The 27,851-nt window shown below is 45.0% G+C and overlaps 1 protein-coding gene across 2 annotated transcripts in view; it reads left to right on the top strand.

Annotated features, from left to right (window-relative positions):
* DOCK1 (dedicator of cytokinesis 1) overlaps positions 1-27,851 on the top strand; it is a 540,104-nt gene that overhangs the window by 345,410 nt on the left and 166,843 nt on the right. For both annotated transcript variants that reach the window (XM_049855211.1, XM_049855210.1), the window contains exon 29: positions 6,134-6,228. In XM_049855211.1, coding sequence (XP_049711168.1) covers positions 6,134-6,228 — 95 coding nt within the window. The remainder of the gene's footprint in view (positions 1-6,133; positions 6,229-27,851) is intronic.

Genomic DNA, 27,851 nt, shown 5'->3' on the forward strand with positions numbered 1-27,851 from the left:
GTCTGCCTTAGGCTGAGTTCTCTAGGGAAGCAAGACCAGTGAAGCGTGTATACATATATATGGAGAGAGAGAGAGTTTATATTGAGGAAATGGCTCACATGGTTGTAGAGGCTGGAAAGTCCTGAGTCCGTGGTTCAGGCTACAGGCTTCTTCTGACTCATGTAGCTGCAGTGGCTGACAAATACCAAATCAGCAGGTAAGCTGCTAGCTCAAGTCCCAGATGCAGGACCCAGAGTAAGTGAAAGCCACCAAGCTTTGCCAGAAAGTCCACATATATTTGATGCAGGCCACACCCCCAAGGAAACGCCCTTTCATCTGATCAGCTGCTCACAGCAGATCTCGTTATGGAGGTGATTATGTCTTTACATAGCTGCCAAACCACTGAGAGTCATGGCCCAGCCAATTTGACACACAACCTTAACCACAACCTTAAAAGGACTGTGTACCTCACAGGATCTCCAGACTCTTCTTCTCCAGTGGGGATACCGATCTGCAGCACAGGCTGCCGGCTGTCCTGTGTCAAAGCCGCAGTGTCGGGAACAGAAGCAGAGATGTTGCTCAGTTTCTCCATGGTAAGAAAGGAAGAGGAATGGAGGGCCTTGGACCTTCTAGGGAAGAGTGTCGTCTTCCTCCTTGTTCCAGTTTCTCACTTACCATCCAGTGGACACTGACTCATGGTGACCCCACGTGTGTCAGAGTAGAACTGTGCTCCATAGGGCTTTTATGGCTGTGACTTTTGGAAGCAGATCTCCTGGTCTTTCTTCCCAGGTGCTCCTGGGTGGGTTTAAACCTCCAACCTTTTGTTTAGTATCCAAGCGTGTTAACTGTTTGCACCACCCAGGCCTCAATCAATGTCTGTTTAGCGACTGCGTGAATAGTGACTTACTCAAAAATAGGCTGGCCAAGGCTTTGCCTGCAGGTTATGGTTTGAGTGGATGCAGGATAAAGGACCATGGATGTTGTCAGAAGGGGTACTGCCACCTTCTCACCTCCTGCCCAGCCATCTGCACTGGCCCAGGTGCTCCTGTGCAGGCCTCACCTCTCACTTGAACTCCCCCGCCCCAGTCCGCTTGTCGGTCACATAGGGAAGCAGAGCAAGGCAGGCTTCAGAGCCTCAGCACGTTCTGGACCCTCTTCCTGGACCTCCCTTCCCCCTCACTCAGTGACAATACACCCTTTCTGTGAACCCTTCCCTCACACCTGTCCTGGTTTGGTCAGGAGGACACAGGCCCTTCGGCCCCTGTGTCCAGACCAGTCACCCATCAGCCTGTGTTATGCTGGTCCAGGACGACGTCTTACACGTGGGAAGAGGGGAGTGAGGATGCTCACCAGATTGGGGAAGCAAGAATTCCTGAAGGGCCCAGGCTGGGAAACCTCGGGAGGCGTGTGTATCTTAAAGAGCCTGGGGTGCCATATGAAACAGCCACCAAAGTGATTTGGAACCTCCCGTTGGCCTTGTATCGTGCATGGAAAGAAGAGTCAAGCTCCAGACATCTGCTTCTTTGTTCCTCGTGACCGTTGCCTTGTCAGTGAAGCTTTGATGAGAGCTTTCCACGCCGGACCCTGAGTCTGGGGTATAGAGTTCTGTTACATTGAATTCACTCAATGTTATTTACTGAACATGACTCCACACAGCTGCTAGAGAGGAGACCACAATGGGCACAGCAGACGCTGCCCTCATGGCCTGCCTTCTAGTGGAGGATACCACAATTAAACAGGAAGCCACTCTAATTCACCAAAATTATCCATGCAACAAAGTAATGGTACTCCTGAAACAGGCAGGCTGAGTCGGGACGGTTGGAAGCCTTCTTTGCATAAGAGAGAACAGTGGAAGGTTGAGGTGTGGCAGGAACAGCGTTGCAGGTGAAGGTTGCAGGTGGAAGGAGCATTGTGCCCAGGAACCTAGGAGCAGCGAGGGGAGGAGGGGAGGAGCCAGTGGAGGGCAAGGCATTAAACCAAGGACATTGTAGGTCCTAATGAGAAGTTTTGTCTCCTTTGTATTTGTTTTCAACTTTCAAAGTCATCATTTGCTGTTTTTATCTCCTAGATTTTTTTAAAACTTGTATTCTACAGCATTTACTTTTTGGTTACAATTTTTGTTTTTGGGTACTTGATTCACATGCAGTTGTAACATAATACAAATGGGCCGCGTGTTTTCTCCAGTGGTTGTTGCTCTTGGTTGCTGTCTAGTTGGCTCTGACTCATGGTGACCCCATCTACGACAAAACGAAACGTTGCCCAGTCCTGTGCCATCTTCACTATTGCTGTATGTTGGAGTCTCTTGTGGCAGCCACTGTGTATTTTGAGTGCCTTCCAATTTTTTTTTCCAACCTAGGAGGCTCATCTTCCACTGCTGTATCTGATAATATTCTGTGGTGACTCATAGGGTTTTCATTGGCTGATTTTCAGAAGTAGATCATCAGGGCTTCCTTCCTAGTCTGTCTTGATCTGGGAGCTTCACTGAAACTTGTCCACTGTGGGTGACCCTGCTGATATCTGAAACACCAGTGGCATAGCTTCCAGCATCATAGCAACATGCAAGCTCCACAGTATAACGAACTAACAAATGCGTGGTGGTCTTCAGTGGTAACACCTTGCCAGTAGATGATCAAATCCAGGTTACAGCCACTGATACAATCCCCTGATCTTAGGCCGATTTTCCCAGTTTTACCTGTACTCTTTTCCCTAAAAATTTCATGGAAAATTTCAAACATACAGAAATGCTCTTTAATCTCTTTTTTTTTTCTGGAAGAGGACCATCGCCTTGTTTTTTCTGCCTTTCTTGGCACTGTTTGTTTGAAGATTGCAAGCCGACAGCTTTGGGGAGTATTCCTGATCCTGGATTTTCTGAGTGCTGCCTTATAATAGCATCTGACTTGTTTCCCTGCCTCCATATGTCCTGCGTATTGGCGGTTTGGTCTAAATTATATTCAGGTGCAGTGTTTTGGCAAGAGTGCTTCACATAGTGTCACGTCTGGAGGCCGGAACTGTCATGCCGACCCACAGTTGATGGTGCTAAGTTTGATTGTTGGCTAAAAGGTGGTAACCTGGTAACCACCAGATCTGCCCATTGTAAAGATATATACACATACCGTTTCCAGTTACCACATAATCGGTGGGTCATGCTTTAGCATCCACAGAAAGCTGACAAATACCTTGTTTTCCAGCAGTCTTTCATCTGATGTGTTTAGCCTCAATTAATGGTGCTTGCTGAAGCAGTTCCTTCTTTGGCGGAGCAGAGTCAGAATTTCCTTGTTCTTAGAGTTAAGAGCTTTGTCTTTAGTGGAGGAGCTTTGGGAAGCCATTGGAGGTTGGGGAAGGGTTGCCGTCTTGATCAGGTTTCCACTTTGAATGGGTCACTCTGGGTGAAATGAGGGGCCAGGAGAGATAAGAGTGGGCATGGCTAGCTGGGTTAGGAGTCCTTTGCGGCAGTCCAGATGAGCGAGGTGACCATTTGTTCAAGTACATGAGGACAGATATGGAAGGAAGCCCACGGGTCTATGACACAAAGGTTTTCCTCTGGAATGCCTTGATGGTTATTATCAGAGCTGCCAACTTATTATACGGCGCTTCTGTGAATAATCAAACCAACAAATACAGCGGGGACCAGTGGGTGAGGGATGATGAAATCATGGAAGAAGTAAATGTGTTGCTATCAGCATTTAATAGTGCTTAGGGTAGGGAGTGAGGGGAATTATTATCTAGGAAGCACTGAGTTTCTTGCTTATAGGGATGGAATATTTGGCAAAGGACATTGGTGATGTACCCCACAATTGACGTAATTGATCTGACTGAATTGTCTCCATGAAAAATGTTGAATTGGCAAATGTGGTGTTATTTATATTTTTTACGACAATTAATTTTTTTTTTTTTCTGCAAAATGTAACATGAGTCCTCCAGCCCTCCTGGCTGACTTGGCGCCATCCTTGGTTCTGCGAGTTAAGCCTCTTTAGCCATGTGGACCACCGCCACGGCTAGTGAATTATGCAGATCGATAAGGAAGGCTTGCAAAACCTCATCTCCCATAATATGCAGTGTTTTGTTTGATCAGCAAAGTACCAACATTCAACAGCTGAGCCATGCTAATGAAGTGCGGGATTGTGTCTCCTAGAAAAAAGGGAGTTGGGAAAATATGCTTCTCTTCCAGAATAATAAAAACCAGGCCCAGCATCTCAATTATTAGACTTTGAGGAGTGATCAGCAAGACAGCCAGCAATTTCATGCAAATAAGATGTGACTAAATTATGGTACTCAGCTGGCAGGACATGCAACCTGGTCAGTAACAACATGAAACTCTTGACCAAGTGGGGAACTAAGAGGTGAAATGTGAAGTTCAGTAATTAGCTGGGAACCAAGCCATTCAAATGTCAGAGGCACGCAGACAGCTTCCGGTCCCGAGAGCTAGCTGAGAGGGCAGCCGACTGACTGTCCCCTCTTGACTTTGCACAGGCCACTGACTTCTCCTGTGCTGGAGGCTTCTGTTGTAAAAGGGTCATCGAAGCCCTAACTCACTCCTTGAGTCTTTATTCATGGTAGCGGGTATACCAAACCTCCCACACAACAGCCGTGAGTTGCTGAAGCCACTTGCTCTTAGGCGTGCAGAGAAAGTATCTTATCTTTTTATCTCCACTTATGGTTGTTATCAGTAGCCTCAACAGTAGACTCAAACACACCAACTGTTGTGAAGATGATGCGGGACCAGGCAGCATTGCCATGAGCTGCAGCCGCGTCCACCGCAACCAACAACATTGCTGGTGTCGAATTCAACTTGTGCCTCTCTGCGCGATGAACTTGTTGAGAACTTGGTGCTGGGAATTGCTTTCCCGACCGCCTAAATTCTCTTCACCACCTTGGTCTTCACAGCCATTGCACCTAATTATGATTCAGTAGATTAAATAAATGAGAAATATCCACTCTTTTGGCAATCTCTGACAGTGGCCTCATTTCTCTGAGTTGATTCTCATTGCCCTTCATCTGCCCACCCCAGAGCTCCACTGAGCATGCGCACTGTCAGGCCTGTGTGCTTTTCACAATAACCACTTTTGTTATTCCCGTTAGCACACAACAGGTGTCACACCCACAGAGACCAAAAAGTCTCCTAATTCTGCCAGGCATAGGGTGGAGCCCCTAGGAAACCGGCACCCCTCCCTGCAGCCAGGAGCAATCTTATCAGCGTGGATGCAGGCCGGAGCAGCAGGGTAGACCACAGAAGGCATAGCTGCTCGGTTTATGGGGATATTCTGCCCTTTGGAAGGTCCCTGGACACCACAAAAAGTTTGCACTTGGTTGTTAATTGAAAGGTTGGCAGTTGAACCCACCCAGCAGCAGGGCAGAAGAAAGGCCTGGCAATCTGCACCCATAAAGATTACAGAAAACCCTGTGGAGCACAGTTCTACTCTGTAACACATGGGGTCGCCATGAGTTGGAATCATCTTGATGGCAACAAGTATGGTTTTGTTTAGCTGCTTTTTGGAAGAGTTTAGCCCCAAGACACCGTGATCATGGTTTACAGCTTGCTGATTATGTGCGTATGGTCAGGAGTTTCTGTTGGAACCTTTTTCTGAATTACGTAGGAAAAGGAATGGATAATAATATCGCATATTCAGTCCTATGGGCCCTGTTCCTAATGAAAAATGGATTGAAAGTGAGTGTGAAAAAAAGCTAAAAGCTGTGTGTTGTGTTCTTAAAAATCATGTTTTCGTATTAGCAGAAGCACTATTGAATGCATATCTGTAACTCTGGGGATTTACCTGCTGCCTGTTAGAGAGACACACCACGGGCCTACTTCAGCACACGTTGTTGTTAGGTGCCGTCGAGTCGGTCCGACGCACAGTGACCCTGTTTGCAACAGAAGGAAACACTGCCCGGTCCTGCACGGTCATTGTTCTGCTCGAGCCCATTCTGGCAGCCACATTTCAGACCATATCCTTGAAACAGTCATCAGAGATGAGGGACGCTCAGCTCAACAGAAAGACACAATGAATTCATGGCTCCCGTGAAATGCATCTTCATTAGTTTTTAGAATGTTTTCATTCAGCTGAAAAATGGGGTCCTTTGTGATCTCGTCACTCATGGGGACGGTGTTCACCTTCTTTTTGGTATCCTGTTTCAAACGCTTTGCTTTTTATTTCAGGATTTTCTGATGGAAACATTCATCATGTTTAAGAATCTCATTGGGAAGAATGTCTACCCTTCCGACTGGGTTATAATGAACATGATGCAGAATAAGTAAGTACGGGGAGCTCTCTCACCCTCTGCCAGGCTCCTCGCTCATGTCTGGCTTGGAGCAGAGGTTTTGTCAGGATCTCCTGGTGGCTGTCCCCCCTTCTGTGACGCAAACAATTATTTTGGGAAACGGACCTGGAGGATGTGATGACTTGCCGATGTCGACACGAGGTTCAGGGTCTAAGTACTTGCTCTCTGCTCCCTGGAGGAATGCAAACCTGGCCCAGAACCTTCCTGAGCCTTTTTCTAGGCCAGAGAGGTACTGCGTGCTGTACGTTTGCCATCAAATTTTAACCACATATTTTTATTAGCCAAAGCCATTCTCAGCTCTGTGCTGGCCTTTTGAAAACGGTGTTTGCATTTCACGTATTTCAGAATCAAAAAACCATGAGGAGCGTTTTCCTTATGCTCCTGAAATGTTAAACTTGTGCCTTGTTTAGATTCACCCCCCTAGGGGGCTGTTGACTAATTTCCTCACTCGCTGAGTTTTGTAATTCCTATAAGCACCAACACTGACCACAGAGTTCTCCATCGCATGAGACTTTTAGGATATGTTTCTGTTGGCCTCTTTTCTTTTTCCTTGCTATTTTTATTGTGATTATTGTAGATTTTCAAATGCAGTTGTAAGAGATAATACAGCGAGATCTTGTGTGCAGGTCATCTAGTTTGTTGCAATAAGAACGCTTTGTAAAATTGTAATGCAGTCTCAGAACCGGGAAGTTGACTTCGATACAATCCAGTTTATTGTTCGGATTTTCCCAGCGTACTTGTGTTTGTGTGTGTGTTTAGTGCTATACAAGTTTACCACGTGTGTGGGTCTTGTATCCCTCCCAATCGGGACACCGAACGTTCCCGTGACCACAGGGTCCCTCATGTTGCCCATTTGTAGCTGCTCCCACCTCCCCGCCTCCGCCTTTACTGTCCCTAATGCCGGTCAACCACTAACCTGTCCTCCATTCCCAAAATTTTGTCATCTCAAAAATGTTATATAAGTGGAATCAGACAGTATCTAACCTTTAGGGATTGGCTCTTTCACTCCACTAAATTCCCTGGCCATTTATCTAAGTGTTGGCATGTATCAATAGGTTTGCTCCTTTTTATTACTGAGTAGTATTCCATGGTATGGAAGGACCACAGTTTGTTCATTTATCTGTTGAAGGACATCTGGGCTATTTCTGGTTCAGGGCTGTTATGAATAAAAGTGCTATGTACGTGCATGTAACAGTTTTTATATGAATAAAGATTTTGTTTCTCTGGGACAAATGCCTAGGAATCCGATTGTTGGGTTGTATGGAGGTGCCTGGGAAGAATGTCCTGGTGATCCACTTCTAAAAAATCAGCCATTGAAAACCCTACGGAGGACAGTTCCACTCCCACACGCATGGGGTCACCACGAGTCACAGTTGACTCATCACAATCAGTGTTGGTGTTGGTAAGGTAATTGTGTGGTTATTGTTTAAGAAACTGCCAGACTGTGGCTTTACCATTGTGTATACATCCCACCAGCAATGTGTGAGCAATCCAGTGTCTCCCTGCCAGCATTTGGTGTGGCCACAATGTTCAATTTTAGCCATTCTGATAGACTAATTTATGGTTCTAATTCGCATTTCCTTTATGGCTTTGTCTCTTGCTAATGCCTTTTGCCCACCCTGTGGGTAGAACCGTGGCGGCTGGGCCCTTTGCTGGGTATTGCTGCTTTCTGTGGCACCAGGGATAGAATCGGCCTCGGGCACGACCAGCCACAGGGATTCTGAGTGGCCTCCGTGAGGGTTAAGCATGGGTGAGTGTTGTCCACCACAAGCCACAGGTCACTGTGGCAGAAATCTGCCTCCACGATCAAAGACAGAGCTTGAGATGACATGGCAGAGCGGCCTGGAGAGGCTGCTGCAGACTCAGTGTGGACCTGGGCCCGCAGCAGCATCCTGGCCCCCGATTCTCCCAAGTCTACCTGCTGTGTGACCAGATAATTTACATAACTCTCCTGGCATCTGAGTTCTCATCTGGAAATGAGGGCAGTAAAGTAAGGGATTGATATGTCTTTCCTTCTTCTCTCTTAGGGTCACACTGTGATGGACAATTTAGGATGTCCCTGAAGCACTGTGGTGTTCTTCTTTTAATGGGCCTATTTTTCATATAACAAAACAACAAAACGCTGTTGTGGTTGTGTACATAGACACCAGATTTGCCTTGCTGGGCTACAGCCAACAAGTGCGGGGCCAGTCCTTGCTGTCGGACGGGGACATGACGTGTTAGCTGGAGTGGGCAGGTGAACTTGCCCAGTTGGTAGAGAGAGCACGTTGTTGTTGTCGTTGTTGCTATGGAGTCAGACGCTGGCACCTTCAGAGCCTTTGGCACTTTGGAAGGACGTGTGTGTGTGTGTACGTGTGTGGGTGTGTGCAGGCACATGTGTGCATTATGGGTATGTATGTGCACACATGTGTGTGTGTGCATGTCTGTGTACATGCATGTGGGTGGGTGTGTCTGTGTGCATGTGGGTGTGTACTGTGAATGTGACGTGACAGTACCATATAAAGGCAGTTGTATTTGCAGAGATTCTGACTCAGAGCAGCTCACACAAATCCCCCTTACCATCACAGTGGGCACACCCAGCAGGGCCCAGGTCCCCAGCCAACGTGGACAGCAGAGAGTAAAGCACAAAGGAGCATTTTGGAGACTGATCAAAGTGAGAGAGCCAAGATCATATTTTTTTTCTCACATCTCACTGCCCCAAAATGCTGCCCCTCCATTTAATAAACAGCATCAGCTTGTAGAAGCTGGGGAAGGTTGCTACCTTCTCCGTGTGGCCAGTCAGTTAATATGTGAGATTATCTGGAGACAGAGTGGTGTGGTGACCCTCGAGCATTCTTTAACATCCTTGTTTAAATGCCAGCTTCAAAATGAAGACTTTATTTCTGACTGTATTTAATGTGCTTACTCTTTGTGATGTGTCCCATAGTTGCATTCTCAGGATAAAGGTAAGCTAACGTTGTCTATGCTCTTGTGGCTTTTGCTTAAGGTGCAGTGGCAGCGCAGTGGCTAAGCGCTTGGCTGCTTACTGAAAGGCCTGAGGTTTGAACCCACCAGCCACTCTGCGGGAGGAGGATGTAGCAGTCTGCTTCCTCAATATTTACAGCCTCAGAATCCTATTGGGGCACTTCTACTCTGTCCTGAGTGTTGCTGTGAATAGGAATCGACTCGATGGCAATGGGTTTGATTTTTTGCTCTGGTCCTTTCACTGTGCCAGGCACTATGGTGGGGACCTTACATGTAACAGTATCTTTAATATCCTCAGCCACCACCTGAGACAGCTAATTTTATTGTGCCCATTTTATAGATGGAGGAAGTTGAAGCGTACGGGTTTGGTAACTTGCCCCAGGACATGCAACTGGGAAGTGGTAAAGCCAGTACTTAAGTCCAGAGCCTACACCTACACCACACTGCCACCCTGCCTCTTCTATGATCTTAAGTATGCCTCCTATTTCCCAGGAAGTTTGTGTTTTGTTTTTTCAAATCCTATCATTATTGTGAGTTGCCATTGAGTCAGCATTGATATGTGGTGACCATTTGTAATACAATGAAACATTGCCTGGTTCTGCACCATCTTGATGATCGTAGGTACCTGATGTCCTCTAAATACAACTTCTCCTTTGCTTATAGGGTTTGCTACTCATCATAAAACCCATTGCCCTCAAGGTGATTCCGACTCATAGTGACCCTATAGGACAGAGTAGAACTGCCCCACAGGGTTTCCAAGGAGTGTAGACCTCAAAATACCCCTACTTATCTTTCTTCACCACCAGAAATATACGCTCTTAAAGAGGGTACCAGTCATTAACGTGTTTTACACGAGTTCTGCTGTGAACTTCTAGGAGAACAAAATCTCATTGATATTGTAATAAAATAATTTCCCTCCATCCTTTTTTCTGGGTCGTTATCTGTTTGCCCATAGCTTAAAAGCTTCATACTTTATACACTGCAACTCTTTCCTGCTCCACCCTCTGCCTGGCATGGATCCGAGACTTCTCTGCCTCTGTAGGATAAGCAGTGATTCCCCGAAGCTTCTGGAGCCTGTCTTTAAGTTTTAATGGCACAGCTGGACATGCAGTTTTACCACCCATGGCTTAGAAATTGACAGAATCGGCCTCTATGGTCTCTTAAATATTTGTGGGCTGTTCAGCTTTGTCTCTTTGAACATACCGTTCCTCCGTGCAGGAGACTTGTAAAATGTAATTAAAGATGGCGTCCCTTAGCTGTGGTGCCACAACGTGCATATCAGGAATCAAAGTGCTAAGATATAACGAACATCCCAAAGGATGGTGGTTGCTTGGTTGCTGCTATGTTCAAGCCGGTAACTGATCAGCGATGGACTGACATTATAGCTCTGCCATAGAATGTTACAGCGCCAGATGGCAAGGTGACATTTAAGATAAGCACTGTTCAGAAACAGGAGAAGTGTGCTTGTGTGTTAGCATCCAGAAGTGCTCGATAATCATCCCAGAGGGGGAGCGAATGCCAAGTTTCCATTTAAGATCTTAGGTTGTGTGGGATGCCTAGGTCTTCACACTCACCATCTAACTCTTAGCTTCCGTCTTTTTTTGTTTTTTATTTTTTTATTGTACTTTACATGAGAGTTTATAGAACAAACTAGCTTCTCATTAAATAATTAGTAAACATTGTTTTGTGACATTGGTTACCAACTCCACGACATATCAAAACTCTCCCCTTCTCAACCTTGGGTGCTTCTTACCAGCTTTCCTGTCCTCTCCTGCCATCTAGTCCTTGCTCCTGGGCTGGTGCGCCCATTCAGTCTCGTTTTGTTTCATAGGCCTGTCTAATCTTTGGCTGAAGGCTGAACGTCAGGAGTGACCTCATTACTGAGCTAAAAGGGTGTCTGGGGCCATACTCTCGAGATTTCTACAATCTCTGTCAGACCAGTAAGTCTGCTTTTTTTTATTTTGTTTTGTTTTTTGTGGATTAGAATTTTGTTCTACATTTTTCTCCAGCACTGGCAGTGCATCGTCTCCAGCATGAACTCAGAGCCATGTGCAGTCGGGGCAGGGGGGGCTCAGTGGTAGAATTCTTGTCTTCCACGCAGGAAACCCAGGTTCGATTCCCAGCCAGTGCACCTCATGCACAGCCCACCACCCATCTGTCAGTGGAGGCTTGCGTGTTGCTAGGATGCTGAACGAGGTTCAGTGGAGCTTCCAGACTAAGACAAGGAAGAAAGGCCTGCCAAGGCAAACCCTATGGATCACAGTGGCCCCATCTGCAACCAATCGGGGACGGCACAGACTGTGCAGTATTTCATTCCATTGTGCGTGGGGTCACCATGAGTCGGGGGCAGATTCCACGGCAGCTAACAAAATCAGTAACAACCATGTACACCGCCTTTTATAAGGTATATTTTCCATACTTTTTTATTTGTTAACCTGGCAATTTCTCTCCTTTTAAGTATGATGCACCCTGTAATCGACTCGATGGCACTGGGGTGGGGGAAGTATAATGCATTTCTCCACTCATAGGTGTTATCCATCAGATGATCAGAGTCCAGGATGGCAAGCAAATGGATGTTTCTGTCAAAATTAATTTCACATGTAGTCAGGACAGGAAAGGGCCCCTAGCCTTAGGAAGGGATTCTGCCCTTGAGTGCCAGCTTTCTTATGGGTAAATCATGTTCAAACCCAGAAAGCAAATTTGCAGGGTAGGACTTTGCAGGTACGCGCCATCTGGTTTGGTTGCTGTGGCGGAGTTGTCACCCTTGGCAGGCGCTATTCCAAGAGCTCGGATCCGAGACAAGACGCCATAGGATGCGAGAGGGAGTGGGATTCCCCATTGCCGGGTCAGCCTTACTCCCCTCCCTCAGGCGGTGGCCCAGCCTGAAGATGGCCCAGTCCGGGATGACTGAGTCCTCGTTCCTGCTCACCTCAGCTCCCGGAAAGGGCGCGCTGCTGAAAATCCCTGCACAGGGTCAAAGCATGGGTGTAAAGGAGCCCCTAGAGACTCCTGGATTATTATTTTACATCTTTTTTCCTTCCTCTGAAGCCTGCAGTTTTAGGTTGACATTGTTGTTTTTAATTTAATTTACTTTTTTAATTCATTGGTTTACTACTGAAGTTTTACACATCCAAGTGTCTGCAGATTTTAAGCACACCTGAGGTTTGTTTTTTTTTTTTACTTTGAAATGGTATGCAGCAGCTGTTGACACACTCACTCACCACACAACTAGATGAGGACCAGTAAGGAAAATATATATGTATTATTTTCAGGGAAGAAGTAGGAATACAAAGTCAATATATGAAAACATTCTGGAGTGAAAACTTCCCTGGGCTCAGCGTGCCTGCATTTTCCCACAGCTCACTCACTTAATGTGGCTCTTTGAACCTTAATCCTCTCCAAGGAAGCTGGCCTCAAACGAGAGGTTATGCAGCTCAGACCACTGAGGGCCCTGAGGCCACAGGGCTTCTTCCTGGGCCAGGCCAACACGGGCTGGGCCTGCTCAGGTTTCTGGCAAGTCTCCCCGGAGATAGACGTGAGATGTTCCTTCGGGGTGATGTGGGCCCTCGTGATGCGCTGGGGTACCAAGACAGATTTGGTTTGCAGCTAGTAATGGTGCTATGTATTTCATGTATCCATGAGTCCCTGGGTGGTACAAGTGGTTTGCACTCTAGTACTAACCAGAAGATTGGCAGCTCGAACCCACTCAGCAGCATCACTGAAGAGAGGCCTGGATATCTGCTCCTGCAAAGATTACAGCCAAGAAAACCCTATGGGGCAGCTCTGCTCTGTAGCACGTGGGTTGCCATGAGTTGGAGTCAACTTGATGGCTGCAGTTATTGGGGTTATGTGTTACTTGTTTTAATACCCTGGCCACGTGAAGACTATCCCCCTGGTTTGCCGACAGGAAAGCTCTTTGCCTAAAGGACCCCATGAGCATGGTATGTTCCCATGATCATAATTTTATTTTTGTCCCCAGAGGATGCTTTTGGATAGGGCAGGGGTGTTGGCAGGTCACTTCCAGGTGTTCCTCGACCTGATGTGGTTACAGATGATTGAACAGAGCCAACTTCACCGAACAATGGAAACGCCTACCCACCAAATGCTACGAATTGCAGTTCTAGGTATATACAATTATGCATGCTTATCCCTTATGGAAGGAGCCCTGGTGGTGCAGCGGTTAAGTGCTCAGCTGCTAACCAAAAGATCAGTGGCTGAAACCCACCAGCCACTCCATGGAATAAACATGTGGCAGCCTGCTTCTATAAAGATAGACAGCTTTGGAAACCCTATGGGCCGTTCAACTCCATCCTATAGGGTTGCTATGAGTCAGAATTGACTCAACAGAACAGGTTTGGATTTTTGTATCCCATGTGGAAAGCCCCTGGATGATGCAGATGGTCACATGCTTGCTGCCAACTGAAACGCTGGAGGTTCAAGTCTTCCCAGAGGTGGCCTCAGAAGAAAGGCCTGACTGTCTACTTATGAAAACTCAGCCATTGAAAATCCTGTGGAGCACAGTTCTACTCTGACACACGTGGGGTCAGCAGGAGTCAGAATTGACTCAGTGGCAATTGGTTTGTTTTTAAAAATCCGTTCTGGCATTTTCATAAATTATTTTAATATTTTCTCTAATATTTATTCTACAAATAAATATTAGAGAAAATACTGAAATAATTTTACTTTTACTCTTAACTTAATAATTAAGCTTGACCTAAAATAAAAACAAATAACTTCAGATTTTACCTGGTTGTTTATAAGCTATTCCTTGTGCATAACAGAGGCACTTTATGCAGTTTGGTTGTATTCAAATTACCTCTTCATTTAACTCATAGACGAAAAATCAGAGTCCTCCCAAAGGCTTGGAGTGAGGAAGAGCTGTCGGCCAGGACTCTTCTGCAGAGAAGCCAGCCTTCAAGGGGAGTTTTAAAGGCACAGTATGTTGATGGATTCCCATCAACGGCTCACCTTCTCACCGAGCTATTGCTGGTTTTGATGCTGCCGTCCCACTGGCATTCAGTGCTGGAGGGTCCTTTCCACTGTCACAGAACTAGCCAAGTGCCCTCGAGTGTATGCATGAACGCCTCTCAAGACAAAAACAAATGGAGGAATTGCATTTTATAAAGGTCGCTCTCTAGGTCCTTCTGTCCTAAATTGTTACCCCCAATTCTGCTGGGTCTTAGGAAAAAGACCCTCCGGTGTTATGTTTTTGTTTTAAGGTTAGAATGGGAGGAGGAAGCTGACATTCATTGCTGGGTTGCCAGGTGATGTCTTAGGTACCTTTTCAATGGCTCTCAACGGGAGGCAGTTTTCCAGTCGGGGACGATTTGGCGATGTCTAGAGACATTATGGGCTGTCACATTTGGAGGGAGAGTTTCTACTGGTATCTACTGGAAAGAGGCCAGGGATGCTGTTCAGCTTCCCGCGGTGCACAGCACAGCCCCCACCACAAAGAATCATTAAGCCCAGAACTTCAACAGTACCGCCATTTTATGGATGAAAATCTGAGTCTCACTGATATGAAGGAGGTACCTGAAACATGTGATTTATTTCAATGGCTCGTGTCTTCATCTCCACCTTTCTCAGCCACCCGTTCACCATTTGCTGTGGCCCCAGCAAAGCCAACTTCCTTTAAAATGAGTAGTAGCAGCCCACCTCATGGTCTTTCTCAGAAGATGCCAGGACTGACCTTTTGTTAATGAGGTGGTGTCTGAGAACGGAGGTGATTTTTCCTAGGACCCACAGCCCAGTAGCCCAGAGCTCCTTTTTTACCCCACATTCCCAGTGCTGAACTCGAAGCAAAGCTTGATGTAAAAATGAATGAATGAATGAATGAACTAACAAATGAGTGGACAAATGAAACTAAACTGACATAAATGGAATCTTATGTCATGTAAACTTTTGGGATTGGCTTTTTTTCACTCAGCATAATGCGCTGAGGTCCATCCAGGTGTTTGGGTGTGTCAATGGTTTGTTCCTTTCTATTGCTGAGTAGTGTTCCGTAGTCTGGACGTAGCCAATTTGTTTAACCATTCGTCTATTGTGGGGTGTTTTGGTTTTTCAAGTTTTGGGCAGTTATGAATAAAGCTGCCATAAACATTGATGTTATTTGGGCATAAGTCTTCAATTCTCTGGGGTGAATGCCCCCAAGTGCAACTGCTGGATGGTATGATAAGTGTGTATTTAGTTTTATGAGAAACTGATAAATTGTTTTCCAGAGTGCTGGCACCATTTACGTTCCCACCAGCAATGCCTAACGGATCCAGTTTCTCTGCAGCCCTGCCAGCGTTTGGCATGGTCGTTATTTTCAATTGTACCAGGTGTGCAGACCCCTGCTGGTGCAGCGGTCAGGAGCTCAGCTGCTAAACAACGGGTCGGCAGTTTGAACCCACCAGCTGCTCCTTGGAAACCCTATGGGGCAGTTCTACTCTGTCCTAAAAGAACTCTGTCCTACAGGGTCCCTATTAGTCGGAATCAACTCAATGGCAACGGGTTTGGGTTTTTTTGTTTTTTGTTTTTTTTGGTAAAATGGTCTTTATGAGTCGGAACCGACTCGACGGCAGTGGGTTTTTGGAGTGGAAAGTGGTCTCTGGTACAATTTTTTACATACCCCCCAGCAGGGTATGGGTGCCACTGTTACTACAAGCTCTCAATAATACTCAGTACTGTCAGCCTGGTTTTTCTTTTTTACCATCTGGTGGTGTACAGTGGGATTGTATTGAATTCACTTTTCCTTGATGTCTGGATAGGCTGTACGCCTTTTCATCTATTCATTATTATTATTCTCTTCTGTGAAGTGCCTGTTTGGGCCTCTTGTCCATGCTTCTTTTGTGTTTGAAGGAGTTCTTTATATATATTCTGGGTAAGGACTTTGGGTCAGGCATGTGTGTTGCAAATCTCTCCTCTGACTCAGTCGTGGCTGTGTTTTCTCTCTTAGTGGTGTCTTTTGTTGGTTGACATTAAAATTTCTTTGGATGACTCTTGCAGAAAGACACAGAGTCAGCTTGCCTGGCTGTGAATTGATCATAACGAGCAGGGTGGCTGTCCATACGACAGGGCTACGCATTCTTTCCATATGGAAACTCCACGATATGAGGTTTTTCAAATGAAATGAACTTAAAAACCAAACGTGGCATTCCACCAGCATTTATCAAGCTCCTGCTGTTTTCTAGACATGAGATCAGACATAGAGTCGAGTAATATTTTGTCTCCATCTTCAGGAAAGCCTGACAGTGGTATACTTAATTTTTTTTTTAATTCATATATGAGATACATTTTCAGATTTATGATAAAGTGATGACAGCGTTTAATATAATTTCTCCATAGACCTGAAATGTTAATGGGATTGTGACATCTTATACACATTTTTACTCCTGTAAGACCCTTTCAAAAGTATTCCTGGTGGCACAGTGGATAAAGTGCTTGACTTTATCCATCGGCTGCTCCTCGGGAAAAAGACCTAGCAATTTGTCCTGCAAAGGTTCCAGCCTAGGACCTTCTTTTGGGGCAGTTCTGCTCTGTCCTAAGGGGTCACTGTGAGTTGAAATGACTGCACAGCACATAACAAGAGCCTTTTATGTGGTGCTGTCTTGGTCATCTAGTGCTGCTGTAACAGAAATAGCACAGGGGGATGGCTTTAATAAAGAGAAATGTATTCGCTCCAAGGCTAGTAGGCTACAGGTCCAAATTCAGGGTGTCAGCTCCAGCGGAAGGCTTGCTCTCTCTGTTGGCTCTGGACGAAGGTCCTTGTCATCAACCTTCCCCTGGACTAGGAGCTTCTCAGTGCAGGGACCCAAGGTCCAAAGGATGCGCTCTGCTCCTGGTGCTGCTTTCATGGTAGTATGAGGTCTCCCACTCTCTGCTCGTTTCCCTTTCCTTTTATCTCTTGAGAGATAAAAAGTGTTGTAGGCCACACCCTAGGGAAACTCCCTTTACATTGGATCAGGGAGGTGATCCAAGCAAGGGTGTTACATCCCACCCTAATCCTCTTTAAAATAATCTAATCTCTCCTCCTTAACCACAGGCAGAGATTAGGATTTATAACACACAGGAAAATAATCACAAAATGGAGGACAACCACACAGTGCTGGGAATCAGGGCCTAACCAAGTTGACACATATTTGGGGGGGACACAATTCAATCCATGACAGGTACTTACTGTGTTTTTCATGAATTTCTATACCTTTGTGTGTGGATCTTAGAGGCTCCCTGGGGGATGTTACTCATGGTCATCTTGGTGTTTGCAGAGTGGGTTTTGGAATAAAACATTGACCAGCACACAGTAGGTGCTTAACAAATAGTGCTTGAGTAACTGTCTGACAAAGGTCGCCGTGTGGCATAAATGGTTCGTGCTGGACTACTAACTTAAAAGTTAGCAGCTTGAACCCACCCAGCAGCACCTCGAAAGAAAGGCCTGGCCATCTGCTTCCATAAAGATTATAGCCAAGAAATCTTATGGAGTAGTTCTACTCTGCAACACGAGGTCGCCCTCAGGTGGAAATGACTTGAGGGCAATGGGTTTGTTTTTTGGGTCTTTGTTTTGTTGTTTGTTTGATTGGTTGGTTAACTGCCTGACTGAAAGAATGAATGTCAAAGTAGACAATGCTCTTTTTTTTTCAAAGTCAACTGAAAATACATGAAATACTTTGTAGCAGTTTGTAGCTGGGTCTACAAAGAGATACATTCCAGATGTAGCTATGTCATGAGCAAGGACTGTATCTCATTTTCTGTAAGATCTATTAGCCAGTGGGTTTTTTTCAATTGAAGGTTGCCCTCAGTTTACAGGAGAGCCCTGTTAGGGAGGCGGATACCGATGCATCCCAGCCAGCGCAGGCCTGTGAGCCGCAGGAGGCTGCGGTCTGTAGGAGCTTGCTGCTTCCTCTTAACCTTTCCCGGACAACTTCAGAGAAGGGCTTTTACTTAATACTGTACCTGTCAAATTCGCAGAGCTGCAAGTAAATGGAAGATACAAATTATGTTGTAACGTGAAATTTTTTCTTGTTATTCTGCAGCTCGGTTGATTTAGGAAGAAAATGAACTCTGACAGCTTGGTCTTTTCAGTTCAGTGGATTCTAATCGTTCAAAACAAAGGCCCGGCACCAAAAGGCTCCTCCCTTGATACTTTATCCAAGATGCTATGAGCCGCGCCTTTTGCAGGACCAAGTGTCCATCAACTCTGTGTCATGAACACACTGCGCCCCAGAAAGAGAGAGCGCTAAACGTTAACATTTGTCCGTGTAAATATTAACCGTCCCGCACGGGGAAGGAGCTCTTCAGCTGTCCGACTGAACGGGTGGGTGTTAGCACCTGCCACTTCTCTCAGCGTGTCGTCTGTTTTTCAGGGGCAGCAAAGCTCTTTTTCCCAGTCTGCCTGGTTTGCTGCTGTTTGTACTAGGGTCATGGGTGCTTGGGAGGCAGCGATTTGGCAAAGAGGGTAAGAGGGACCCCTTTCTCCCTCTTCTTTCCTGTGACCATACGTGACAGCCTTACCTCCTCTCCAGATTTCTTGTGTTCTGGGGAAAAACACAAAATGAGGTTCCTGCCAGAGCTGGAAATCCTACATTGTCACGTCATCTCATCTGCGATACCCCACCACAGACATGTGCTTTGAAAAGATGGGTGACTGTTTCCTAGGACTGGACTTCCTGGATGGAGGCTGGGCCATAAAAAACTCCATAAATGCCCCCCATTTTGGGTTGCTTCAGGGAGCTCTCCAGGCCTTCGTCCCTTTGCACCTTTGCTATGTTTCTTCCTTGCGGACTCATGCCTCAGCCGCTTTGTTTAATCATGGGTGGGGGGCTAGGCGAATGGCTTTGATGGCTGGCCACTTCAGCTCTCCTCCTGAAAGCCCCCCAGTCCCTGCCAAGTGGGAACTGGTCTCCTCGTTGTTTTCCCCGATGTCCCTGGGATGAAGGGGGCGGGAGTCTCATTTGATCCTTCAAAGTGCCTATTATGGCTCAACTAAGGTAAACAGCCATCTCACTTCCATCTGATGTGACAATGCATGTATGGAAGGTGTTTGTCATCGGCTATTAACCCACAGGTGATTTGGAGATGGACTACAAGGAGCAAGCTGAGTGCTGGATAGACTTCTTTATTTTCCATATTAAACTTGGGAATTAAGCTTGATTTAGAGAGGGTGGCATGTTTCTCTTCCATGAGACACACTGGGAGGGACATGTGATTTGCCTGTCATTATGGAGGCCTGGCTTTTCTGAGCAGTGTTTATTAAACAATTAGGCATTCTTTCCTGGATATTAAGCTCCTGACACACAGTTAAGTGAGTTTTTAATACTGAGAAAAATGGCAGAGTGAGGGGATGTCCTGTTTATCACCAATATTCTGCCTTTGAGCTGGTTTTTCCCTTTAAAGAGACCATATATACAACATGGCACCTGCAAATGAACACAAAGGGAGGTTACCATGTGGGAACCTGGAGTAAGGCAGGCATGTTGCAAAGCACCCCACTTGGCTCCTGACCCTGGGGTGGCCCAGAAAAGTGAGGGACAGCGTAGGCTTCATCATTGGTGTGTCTGAACAAAAGCAGCTTTGACTGTCTTCAGGGGACAACCACTTGTTCCTGACACTAATTCCTAAGGGAATTTCTTTTTGCTGCCCTTACAAGTGGGAGTTGTTTTTTCATAATGGAAAGTGTCCTCAGGAGCAGATGTGATAGTGACACAGGCCTTCTTGGTTACTTATTATGGTTATCCTAGGTAAAAGTCAGGGCAGAAAAGTAAATCTTAATTCCATGATAAGAGTTCCAAGGTCACTAAGGGCATGTCATCGAAGGAGCTCTCTCTTTTGAGCTGGGCCAACCGCAGTTCATACACACCTAGGTATTTCACAGAGGTGGGATCACACAATAGCTGTCATTCTGTGTCCTACTCTTTCCACGCAGTGTAACGTTGTCCAGGTTCATCCATGTAGTGGCATGCATCAGAACTTCATTTCCCTTTATGCTGAATAGCACCCCATTGTGTGAATGGACCCCATTTTGTTTATCCATTCATCTGTTGGTGGACTGGGTTGTTTCTATCTTCTGGCTATTGTGAATAGCGCTGCAATTTGGTATATAAGTATCTGTTTGTGTTCCTGCTTTCAAGGGGCGGGGGGTAAAAACCTACGGGCTGAATTGTTAAGTCATTTAACTTATTGAGGAACTGCCAAACTACCTTCCACAGCAGCTGTACCATTTTACAATCCTACCAGCAATGGATGAGGGTTGCGTGGTTTTGTATGTGTTAATTGGTATAGGAGCACACTGGGAATAATCCAGCAGAGAGAGGAACCGGTGACGTTTATGTGCATGCATGCAGGCTGGAGAAGGTTAATGAGAGCAGTGAGGTCCAGACTGGAAGTGAAGAGGCTGGTCTTTGATAGGAAAAAGGGTGATGGATCCATTGCAACAGAAGAGAATACAGAGCGTGGGTACCGGCGTCAATGGGTGTGTAATGAAGCAGTTAGATGATGAGAAACTTCCTGTGTGTTTTTTTCTTAATTTCTCACTAAAGTATGAAGCCAGGTCATTAGCAAGGATGAATAAAGGGAGAAGGCATTGATGATGCTACATCTATAAATATTTCCACATGTAACCATTTTCCTTGCTAATATGCACATGTGATGCTTAGACTGAGTCTGAGAGCCCCGTGTGGCTCAAGCCACCCTCTTACATAATGCCTGCAAGAGGTCGCACAAACAGGAAAGTCTAAAATGATACGTTGCTTTAAATAACTCATGTTAAATCATCTTTCTGTGAACATTTCTAGATGGATTTTGTCTTTTAAGCTTCAGCAAACCCTATTAGCCAACAAAACCCTCTAGTCTCTCAAAATAGCCTTCTTCAAATGTCCTTCCACATGCTTACATGATGGCTGTGGGGCCACTGGAGAGTTTGGGCGGGATGTTGCCCACATAAGTCAGGGGTATACAAAAATGGCAGCACGGGGTGTCTGACCTTTTCTAACTTCACGAGGGGGGAGAATCACCATCAACATCAGCCCAAGGCTGATACCTCCGAGGTGGAAGTCAGACATACCCCTTCTCTCCACCTTTTCTACCAATTTTGACATCAGCCATCTCTCCCACAGCACTCTCTACTTCTCTGCTGGGTTTGATAATTTGTTCCAATGGCCACATAGAACTCGCAGACCATACTCACACTTATGGGGTTTATTAGGGAAGTAACAGGTTACAATTCAGGTTCAGGAACGCTCAGGATACAGTTCTTTGGTCAGGACAGCCTTTTGGCCACGCAGGCAGGCCTCTTTCTGGCCCTCGGACCCTTGCCCTGGCCTCTGCCATGCTCAGGCAAGTGTTACAAAGCTTTTTAGCACCACCAGTAAGTGCCCGGAGGTACTCCACTCTGCCAGGAAGACTCCTGCCCGAAGGGTTCAGCTATCTCATTATCTGGGTCTGCACACCCACTCTAGCCAGCTTGCCCCAGCACTTGCCCCGTCTCACACCCACATCTTGGTTCTGCTGCCGCTATTTCTCTGCCACTTCTTCCTGCCAACTTGTACCATTTCTGGTGTTCGAGCTCCCTCTCTGTCTCCTGGGTTTAAAAGGTTCTCAGAACAGGGCTCCTGGATCCGAAGTATGTGCTCCACTCCTGGCTCTTCTTTCTTGATGGTAGTGAGGTCCCCTCTTCCTGCCTCTGAGATAGCTTATTTTAAGTCTAGCATAAGCAGGGTGGCAAAACTGACCAAAACCCTCATAAAGGTACCATACACCTTATTTGCATGGTACCACCCCAAGAAGGGTCCCATGTACCTTATTTGCATTCTTAGCAGGCTGCCCATTTCCCTTGGGGGGAGCCACAAACCTTATTTGCATAGTCCCACCCAGTCATTTTGTGGGACTCACAAAGACTATGGCTAGAAGGGCCATATTAAGTAATTCACTGCGCCTGGAGAGGTGACTCAGGATGGTGATGCTGTTCCTGGTCTTGTATCCCAGTTGCTCCATCTTCCCAATGCCATCTTGATCTCTGGAGCTCCTGAGTGCTGTCAGCAACTACACAAATCTTTCTCAGTAACCAAGTCAAGGAGCACTCCTTTGGGGGAAAGGAGCATCGTTAAATGTGCTGTGGCAGGGTACGTTGACCCCTCTCTATCCTTTCTCTTCCCTTGGCTGTGAGTCTGTAATATTGAATGTCTTCTGTAAGCTTTTGCCCTGTTCCTCCTCCTCTACTCCAGTGTAGAAATTACTGGAAGACCCTGGTACCCCTCAGAGAGCTAGGTAGCTGTGCCAAAGCTGGGACTCAGGAGAAACTGTGACATACCAGACATTTCAGTTCCTAGCGATGGTATGCTAAATGAAACTAAAATTTACCTAATATTTAATCTGTAAATGCTCTGTGTCCACATAGCCCTTGGCAATGGAAATATGCCTCTTTCCGCTTTGCTCAGAGCTTCTTTATCAAGCCCAGCAAATCTTAGATGCAGCAAAAGTTTTGAGAACCAAATTCCTCCCGCATCATTCTGATTACTTTTGGGACTCCATGAGGGTGTTGGTTTTACAATCCATCTACTGCAGGATGCATGCAGGGATTTCAGAAACCACGTGGTAGGCTTGAGCAAATCGTACCTGCATTTAGAGACAATCTCAAGAATAGATTTGTCGCCTTGAACAGTAATGACTGAAGATCAGAGGAGTTGTGGGATGACATCAAGGACATCATACAAAAAGAAGGCAGAGGGTAATTTAAAAGATAGGAAAGAAAGAAAAGATCAAAATGGATGTTAGAAGAGACTCTGAAACTTGCTCTTGAATGTAGAGTAGCTCAAAAGAGCCAGAGAAATAATGAAGTAAAAGAGCTGAACAAATTTCAAAGGGCAGCTCTAGAAGATAAAGTATTATAATAACATGTGCAAAGACCTGAAGTTAGAAGATCAAAAGGTAAGAAAACACTCGACATTTCTCAAGCTGAAGGAACCGAGGAAAACATTCAGGTCTCAAATGGCAATACTGAAGGATTCTATGGGCAAAATATTAAACAACTCATGAAGCATCAAAAGAAGATGGAAGGAAAACACAGAGTCACTATACTAGAAAGAATTGGTTGACAATAAACCATTTTAGGAGGTAGCATATGACCAAGATCCTATGGTACTGAAGGAAGAAAGCGAAGGTGCCCTGAAGGTACTGGTGAGAACAAGGTTCCAGGAATTGACAGAATATCACTTGAGATGTTTCAAAAAATGGATGCAATCCTGGAAGCACTCACTCGTCTATGCCAAGAAATTTGGAGACAGCTGCCTGGCCAACCTATTGGGAGAGATCCACATTTGTGCCCATTTCAAAGGAAGGTGATCCAACAGGATGTAGAAATTATTCAACAACATCATTAATATCACATGTAAGAAAAATTTTGCTGAAGATCATTCAAAACCGGTTGCAGCAGTACATCTAGGGGGAACTGCCAGAAGTTCAAGCTAGAATCAGAAGAGGATCTGGAATGATGGATATCATCGCTGATGTCAGGTAGATCCTGGCTGAAAGCAGAGAATACCAGAAAGATGTCTACCTGTGTTTTATTGACTATGCAGAAGCATTCGAGTATGTGGATCATAACAAATTATGAATAACATTGCGAAGAATGTGAATTCCAGAACACTTAATTGTGCTCATGAGGAGCCTGTACCAAGAGGCAGTTGTTCGAACAGAAAAAAGGAATACCGCGTGGTTTAAAATCAGGAAAGGTGTGCATCAGGGTTGTATCGTTTCACCATGCTTAATGTATATGCTGAGCAAAATAATCCAAAAAGCTGGGCTATATGAAGAAGAATGCAGAATCAGGATTGGGGAAAGACTCATTAATGACCTGCGATATGCAGATGACACAACCTTGCTTGCTGAAAGTGAAGAGGACTTGAAGCACTTACTGATGAAGATTAAGACTACAGCCTTCAGTATGGATTACACTCCAACATAAATAAAACAAAAATCCTCACAACTGGACCAATAAGCAACATCATGACAAATGGAGAAAATAATTGAAGTTGTCAAGGATTTCATTTTGCTTGGATCCACAATCAACACTCATGGAAGCAAGGACAGCAGTCAAGAAATCAAAGGACATATTGCATTGGGCAAATCTGCTGCAAAAGACCTCTTTAAAGTGTTAAGAAGCAAATATGTCACTTTGAGGACTAAGGTGAACCTTACCCAAGCCGTGATATTTGTAGTCACGTCATATACACATGTGAAAGCTGGACAATGAAAAAGGAAGACTGAAGAATTGATGCATTTGAATAACTGTGTTGGTGAAGAATGCTAAATATACCATGGACTGCCAGAAGAACAGACAAATCTGACTTGGAAGAATTACGGCCAGAATGCTCCTTAGTTCCATTATTGTACAGACAAAAAAAAAAAAAAACCCTCTGTTGGAGTAAAAGGAGCTCTGGTGGCATGGTGGTTAAGAGCTCAGCTGCTAACCAAAAGGTCAGTAGAATCAACCAGCTGCTCTTTGGAAACTATGGGGCAGTTCTAGTCTGTCCTATACAGTTGCTATGAGTCAGAATGGACTCAAGGGCAATGGGTTTATAGGGTTGCTATGAGTTGGACTCAACAGCCACAGGTTATTGTTTAGAGTAAAAAAATTATGTCCTAATTTGTCAGTGTTGGGTGTAAGGGATTTTGCTTATGGACATCCCTTAAATCAGTGTACGTACCTTTCCAAAAGACCAGGCTTGATTGTGTTGTATCTTCCCAAGCAAAGAGACCTTCGGCATGTTTAAATTAGCATTCAATGCAGCACGGGTAATTAAGCAGCTATTGTTGTTTGCTGCTACTAATTAGCTCTTTACTTATCTCTCAAAGATGGCAGGTTGATGAGCTCCACGTTTCTTAGAAAACGAGACCAAAGTTTATTAAGTCTGGGAGAAAAATAACAAAGGAAGCCGAACTAGAATTCAGTGGATCTGAATTTTCTCCTCCTCATTCCCCTAGTAGGGGAGCCCTGGTGTTGCAGTGGTTAAGAGCTCAACTGCTAACCAAAAGATTGGCAATTCGAAGCCACCAGCTGCTACTTGGAAACCCTATGGGGCATATCTACTCTCTCCTGTAGGGTTCTTATGAGTTGAATTTGACTTGATGGCAATGGATTATTCCTCCACTATCTTGCTGCCAGTCCAAAGAAGAATTAGATGAGAAGAAGGGAGTTCCAGGTAACTAAATTCAGAAAGTTATAGAAGACAGTAGATGTAGCTTTAAAAGGTTTTTCTTCTTCCCAGTCCATGGGGTGTTGAGCTCCTGTACCTGATCATGTAGTAGAGTTCCACATCAAGTGTGAGGCTGGCAGAGGAAGTGGGCTGGGCAGGGGAAGGTGAAGAGAGGAGAGGAGAGAAACTTACTTGGCTTTCCTTCAAAAAAGTGTGTTCTCTCTCGTCAAAATGTAATCGCTAATGTCAGCAAATGGATGAGGTGCTCTTAGCATTGTTTATCAAATACCGAGTTTCCTTCTGTGCAATAAATAGAATATCAAGCAGCAGTTTTTGGATCTGTTGCATATAAAGTTGGAAGCAAAATTAGTACTTAAACAGACTATGAGGTATTACTTTGGAAGGAATATTCCAGGAGAAACCTCACCATCATGCTCCGCCACTTCATGTAGCTACTGTGCCCCCATGATCTATTCTCGCTGCCCTGACATTCTAGGGCCACAGAAAATATTTAGTGAATTGACAAATTCTGTTCTTCCTGCTTTATATTTAATTAATAATTTCCCAACCTAGCATCTCATACAAAGGGGTATAAATTCATGCACATGGCTTTAGTCACAATAGAATACTATCCTTGATGCTGTAAAACAGTTTTGAAGAGCTGCAAATAGTTTGTTAGAGTTGTAAATGGATTTCATAGGAATTTCATTATTAAGGATAATGAAAATCATAATTAAACATATCATATTTTTTGAGCCTCTGTTCTAGGCCACACACTTTACATCCATCATTTAATCCTCTCAATAGCCACACAAGGAGGCTGTCTGACTCTTATTTTGCAGATGAGGGAGCTGAAGTTGAGAGTGGTTTGGTAGTTCAGGCAAGGTCACACAGTTAATAAGTCAGAGAGAACTGAATTAAAACCCAGGTAGGCCTGACTTCAGAGCCCATATTCCTTTTTTGAGTCTCCAATTATCTTTCACCTCCCTTGTACCTTCTTTACCCTTTTGGGGGTAAAAAACCAAACCACTGCCGTTGGTAGGGGGGAGAAAGCATGAGATTATCTATTATTATAATTAGACAAAAAAAAAAAAATTTCTGTTTTTTTGACATAGAATTTACTGCACCAGTCATAACCCTCTGTTATGTTTGGGAATAGAAATATGCTTAGATTTCAAATAAAGAATTGTGTTTGTATTTACTGCAGTGCCTGCCCTGAGCTTTTTACAATGCACTTTGGAAACACAGCACAGAATTAAGGGTCCCTCAGCCAGGTGGTTTCAAGCCCTAGCACTTTTCCTTTGCTGCAGCTGTACTAGAAGCCTGCTGCAGCTCACTTCCTTATACCTGTGCGCTTGGGAAGAATGGAAGGGGGTGGCAATTTATAAAGGATTATCACTTGCAAAGGCAATATTTGTTTTAGCCCAGAGTTTCTCATTCATGCACAGCAGTGGCTTTTTCATAATATTTCTATACAATCAAGTTGTAGAAAAGGGACCTTAAACTTGAGTAGAATGCCGTGCTTTGAGAATGCATTCCATTTTTTAGAAATTTTTGTAGTTTTAAAAATTTTGTTTCATACATTTTTATTTTTTTAAGAATGAAGAAACCTTTGTTCTTTGAGTAAAATACCCTGACAGTGAAAATCCAGTTGAAAAAATAAATGATAGATGGCTAGATAGGTCCATCCCGGGTGGTGGAAACAGTTTGTGCTCAGCTACTAATAGAACCGGAATGCTCCTTAGAAGCAAGGATGGCGAGGCTGGGTCTTACACACTTTGGACATGTTGTCAGGTGGGATCAGTCCCTGGAGAAGGGGATCATGCTTAGTAAAGTACATGGTCAGTGGAAAAGAGGAAGACCCTCAATGAGATGGATTGACACAGTGGCTGCAACAATGGGCTCAAGTAGAGCAACACTTGTAAGGATGGTGCAGGACTGGGCAGTGTTTTGTTCTTTTGTGCATTTTGTTGCTATGAGTCAGAACCAACTTGACGACAACTAACAACAACAACTAACTGAATGGTTGGTGGTTCAAACTCACCCAGTGGTGCCGTGGAAGAAAGGCCTGGCAGTCTGCTTCTGTAAAGATTACAGCCTAGAAAACCCTATGTAGCATAGTTTTACACTGTCACATGGGGTCACCATGAGTCAGAATAGACTCAATGGCAAAGGGTTTAGTTATATATATATGGTTTATATATATATGTATACACATAAACTTAGAAATACCATGCGTTTCACAGTGTCGCCCTCACCCTTCCTCATCACCCTGCATTCAGACCGTCTCAGACACTGGAAAAATTGAAGACCAAGTGAAGAGGACCCATTCATCCTAGACAGCTGCTGGGGACAGAGTTGGCCATTTGTTTGTTGTTCGTGCAGGCACTTAGCCTCATGCTGAGCATGTTGACATCAGGGAATTTAGGGCACAGATTAGGAATCAGCCACTGCAGAGGCAGATCG

Source organism: Elephas maximus, chromosome 16, assembly GCF_024166365.1.
Source record: "Elephas maximus indicus isolate mEleMax1 chromosome 16, mEleMax1 primary haplotype, whole genome shotgun sequence".
In the NCBI taxonomy this organism is placed as follows: Eukaryota; Metazoa; Chordata; class Mammalia; order Proboscidea; family Elephantidae; genus Elephas; species Elephas maximus.